Raw genomic sequence first — 2,426 nt, 5'->3', positions numbered from 1 at the left:
TTTCTCGCCTTTCCAAAAGAATTTTCTTATATGATCCTCCATTTTCTTCATAATTCCAACTGGAGCCAGCATCACAGCAAACTGATAGATGGGGAGGCTGTTTAGGACTGCTTTTATAAGCACTGACTTACCTGCCAGATTAAGCTAGTTAAATCCCCAGGAGTGGATCTTAGATTTAAACTTTTCCAGCAGGGGCAACCAGTCTCTGCTGACAACACATTTTTGGAAAATAGGGAGTCCCAAATACTTGAAGGAAGACCATGACGAGGAGGCCATGAAACCAAAGCAACTGGAGATGGCTTGCAGTGTGGTGGCAGGGGTATTCCAACAGTAGATGTGGCATTTTCCTTTATTGAGGCTTCTTCCTGAGTCTTCACAATAGTCATCAACCACATCTTTGAATCTTTTAGCTGAGGACACAGAGGCAACACCCAACAAGAGGGAATCATCTGTGAATAGCGCATGATTTATATTATTAACTCCTCTCGCAATGTTTAGGCCCATTAATTCTTGATCCTGTTGCTTTTTGTTCAAAAGGAAGCTAAGGATAGAAGCTTGAAGGACAAAGAGCAGAGTGGATAGGGGAAACCCTTGCCTCAATCCACGAGAAGCTTTGAAGAAATTTGTGGCCCTCCCATTCACCAGAGGGGCTACCCATGGCTCGCTGATACAAGCCTTAATCCAGTTGATAAATTTGGATCCAAACCTGAATTTGCGCAGGACATCCATTAGAAAACTATGTCTCACTCTGTCGAAGGCGTTTTCAAGATCTAACTTGACAACCATACCTTTCTCTTTGCGAGCCAAACTAGAGTGAATTGCCTCTTAGACCAGGATAAATTTATCCACAACCTGTCTTCCTTGAATAAAACCTCCCTGATTCACAGGAATGATGTCTGGGAGAATGATTTTTAATATGTTGGCTATAACTTTCGTTATCAGTTTATAGCCTATATTACAAAGGGAGATAGGGCGAAACCGGCTGAAGGTGTTAGCACCTTTCTCCTTGCGAATGAGGGCCATAAAGGCTAAATTAGTGCTTCCCCCAATTTTCTGACACTCCTGAGATTTCCGAATCATTCTTCTTAAGTCTTTCTCCATAATTTGCCAACAGGACTGTAGGAATTTGGCAGTGAAATCATCGGGACCTGGGGCCTTATTCGGTTCCATAGCGAAGAGGGTGTTTTTTATTTCATTGTTAGAGATCTCAGCTTCCAGGAATTGATTCTTTCTGGCGGTAATCAGGGAGGGCACCTCATTCACAAGGGTAGAAACATGTCCCAAGGTCTCTTCTTCACTATAGAGGTTTTTGAAATGAGTGAAGGAAGCGTTCTTTATGCTTCAGATTTCTCTGTGCATGGTGGTCTCTACTTTAATTTCAGAGATGGAGTTGTGGCATTTTCGGGCCTGAGCTTGCTTATGGAAGAAGGAATAGTTTCTATCTCCCGCCTTGAGCCAGAGACTGCGGGATTTCAGTCTCCAATACTCTTCCTCTGCCAAGCTAGCCTTAAGGAGCATGTGCTGAAGATTAGCCTCCTTGTCAAGAATTTCTTTTGTGATCTCAACATTTTCCGAAACCTGATGATGCATCTCAAGTCGTTCCTGAATCATTTTCCTTTCCACAACAGGATTTGGTAAGGTTTTTACCCAAGTTTTTAGAGCAGCTTTAACTCTCCTAAGTTTCTCCTCCCAAACGAAGAAGGCAGAGCCTTTGACTGGGAGCTTCCAGATTTCTTTTATCAGAGGCATGAATGACTGTTCCTTGACCCAATGAGAATTGAATTTAAATGGAATGGGACCTTGGTCCAAATGTGCCAGCAGGTCAAGTTTAATGGGGCGATGATCGAAAACACAACAAGGGAGAATATGCATTCTAGACTCTAGACCATGAAGAAGAAAAGAACTTTGAACAAGGAATCTGTCTAACCTTGCAGCGATATGTCCTAGGCTGATTCTTTTGTTTGTCCAAGTGTAATTCCCGAACGAAGGTTTAATATCTATCATGTCCCAGTCTTGAAGCAAGTCTTCAACCCATTCCCGCGCCGGGTCCCTAACAGTGCTTCCTCCACGTTTTTCTGACAATGATAAGGTGAGATTAAGATCCCCTGCTATTATTATATTAGCCAATTCTTCAGAATCTGCCAGACTTCTAATGGAGTCCCAGCAGTGCTTTTTCTCTCCTGTGCTGACAGGAGCATACACGTTAAAGAGGGAGAGTATCATATCTGTTTCTATGTGCTGTATCTTTGAGAACAACTAGTGGGTGTTTTTGACTTCTCTGATCTTTATGAATTTGTTAGCATTCCAAATAGTGCCCAGTCCACTTGAAGCACCTCGAGCTGAGACTGCTTGTCCTTCGCTTTTCTTCCACAACTTCTTACCAATCTGGAGGAAGGCAAAGTCCTCCATTTTAGTCTCCTGGATAA

General features: G+C 42.8%; 1 protein-coding gene across 1 annotated transcript; it reads right to left on the bottom strand.

Moving 5' to 3' along the window:
- Positions 1-1,341: 1,341 nt before the first annotated feature.
- LOC149158087 (uncharacterized) lies at positions 1,342-2,223 on the bottom strand. The gene has a single exon (XM_089433875.1). The coding sequence runs from the start codon at positions 2,221-2,223 to the stop codon at positions 1,342-1,344; it is 882 nt and encodes a 293-aa protein (XP_089290001.1).
- Between the last annotated feature and the right edge of the window lie 203 nt (positions 2,224-2,426).

This window comes from Pinus tabuliformis, chromosome 5_2, assembly GCF_031772625.1.
Source record: "Pinus tabuliformis cultivar Carrire ecotype Pingquan chromosome 5_2, CPIR1, whole genome shotgun sequence".
NCBI lineage: Eukaryota > Viridiplantae > Streptophyta > Pinopsida > Pinales > Pinaceae > Pinus > Pinus tabuliformis.
Note: the sequence above shows the minus strand (reverse complement) of the source record. Positions and strands in the feature narration are given on the sequence as shown.